The 2,416-nt window shown below is 40.6% G+C and overlaps 1 protein-coding gene across 1 annotated transcript; it reads left to right on the plus strand.

The window, feature by feature from the left end:
- Window positions 1-1,358: 1,358 nt before the first annotated feature.
- LOC138155269 (M-phase-specific PLK1-interacting protein-like) lies at window positions 1,359-2,416 on the plus strand. The gene is given in 2 exon segments (XM_069080419.1): window positions 1,359-1,413; window positions 1,416-2,416. Coding segments are annotated over 2 exon segments (465 nt in total). The 3' UTR covers window positions 1,826-2,416.

The raw sequence follows: 2,416 nt of genomic DNA on the forward strand, positions 1-2,416 counted from the left end.
GAAATGAGGTTATTTTTCTCATTAAAGTGTTATTAACCTAACTGGATAATAACATTTAGAGAAGCACCTTTATGGAAAAAAAATTACTGAAGCCAAACCTCAAAGTCTTGCTTTTCTACATAGATAATATAGGAGATTGGCAAAAAAAGTATACTGAAGAGTTTTTATTAATGAACTCATGTTCTAGATTTCTTTCAGGTACATTTCTATCTGTACATTAAAAAAATAGTTTCTATTACATGCCAAACACTATTCTAGGCACTGTGGAGCTATAGATAGGATACATGATATAGTTCCTGCCCTCATGGAGCTCATATCATAGTCTACCAAAAACTAATGTGAATACCCTAAAAATGCTATATTAAATGTGATGGAACCTATTAGGTCAGAGAGACCTAGTCATGGTTTTATATAATTATAGTCATATAGCATATACATGTATGCCATTTAAAAAGTTTTAATGACCTTTGGCTAAATCTGATTCATTAAAATTCTTCTATAAAACAGAAAAATCCATAAAGACCAAACTCCAGTTGATGCCACTACACAGAAGCACCACAATTTCTTGGTTCAAGTTATTTCTCAAATGGTTCTATCATCACAATGATACAATACCACCTACTATAAAATATGATCAGAGGACTTGAATTTTTCCTGTCAAACTTTTGTCTTCTGAAGCCAAAAAACTCACAGAATCATGCCATTTCAGAGTTGGAAGGGAAATCAGTGGCCATCTAGTCCAAACTACACATGAACAATTAGCCCTCTTACACAATCCCCAGTGAGGGACCGACCATTCAGGATTGTTTGCGGACATTAATTGTGAGATAACCCACTACCTTTCATGGTAATCCATTCCACTTTGGATAGCTCTAACTCTCAGGAAGTCCTACTTATGTCAGATTCTTTATTTCTGTCCCCATGTAAACCCAAGGATATCAAACCAAATCCTATGATATTTCTAGCCCAGAAATGCTTGTGTATTTTTTTATACCCAACACTTTAAAGTTCTGCTGTTTGTGAATCTAATTCCATGACCTTGCCAAGACAAAGAGAAACACGATCCTGTTTTGTCACTAACCATTTAATATCCCAATCTTTTGTTTTCCTTGGGACGAGCACCTTAGGATTTAAACTCCAATCCTTCTAAAGCTCTTTAAAGCCTTGGCTTAAAAAAAGCTTATAAGCTATATTTTTCATTTTGATTAAGAAACGCAGTAACTTTGTTGTTATAGACTGTCATGGCACTTTTGACACTTAAAGGTTTCCCATTTTATAATTTCCAAGAAAAAAAATAGCAAGGTTATCCATGTTTCTCTTAAGATCATTGCCTCTGCTGAGGCCTGCCCCACGTCCGAATGCACCGGCCGAGCTTCCGCCCGCCCACGCCGCCCTTCCCGGCCCCAGCCCCTGGGGCGGCGGCGGCGGCGGCTTCCGGAGTCCCCCGGGCTGCCCGCAGCCGCCCTCCCCGCGGGACAGCTACGGGAGCCCGCACCAGACGCCGCCCTTCGGGCCCCGCGTCCGGCCCCGCGCGCCCGCCTCCGGCTCCCCGGCCTCGGGCCCCGGCTACTCGGGCCCTCCGCCCGGCTTCTCCCCGGGCCCGCCGCCCAGACCGCTCCAGGGTTCACCCAGGACATCTACACCATTTGGTTCAGCACGTGGCAAAGAGAAAAGAATATCTAATGATGTGGAAAACTATTTCAAACCTTCAATGCTTGAGGACCCCTGGGCAGAACTAGAACCTGTTTCTGTAGCAGATGTAAACCAAAAATACAACAATGAGCAAACAGTGTTTACTGGCAGAAGGGGGAGATATTTTAGTTAAACACTTGGAGAGTTCCAATGGAGCTCTGACCTGTCAGAAAAAGAACAAGAAAAAAGTTGGACTCCACTGCCATCTGGATGCAAATGCTGCCTCTTAAGATTCACCAGCAACTTATGTAAAGATATTTTAATAGATTTCATGCCCCCTGTGGACCGTGTTCTCAACTACTCTTGTGGACTATTTACTGCCCTTATTTTTTTTTAACATTTGTAGTAAGAGCTTTCTAAGTCCTTGTTTTTTAATGTTTTCTTCATAAAGCTTTTCAGATGTTCCATCAACAGGATTTGGAACTCATGAAATGGCCTGTTTTGTAAATATGCTGTTTAAAACAGTGTGATTTTGTGTACCACATCTTTTGTAATTTTAACACAGTGTTCTACTTATCACCATTTCAGGAAAGAACTGTTTCAATCTTTGGAAATGAAATTGCTAACCCAGTAATGTACATTTGGGTTTATTTGTTTCATTGGGTTTTTAGTTTCCTTCCAAACCCACACTTTCGTAATTAGGCATCATTAGCAATGTTTGCAGTTTGTTTGGCCATCCTGTATAGAAGCATATACTGTTTAACAATAAATGAATGGAAAAATG

The sequence above is a fragment of the Petaurus breviceps genome, unplaced genomic scaffold (genome assembly GCF_028583685.1).
Source record: "Petaurus breviceps papuanus isolate PSGF00001 unplaced genomic scaffold, PetGlider_PUasm1.0 91133, whole genome shotgun sequence".
Taxonomy (NCBI): domain Eukaryota; kingdom Metazoa; phylum Chordata; class Mammalia; order Diprotodontia; family Petauridae; genus Petaurus; species Petaurus breviceps.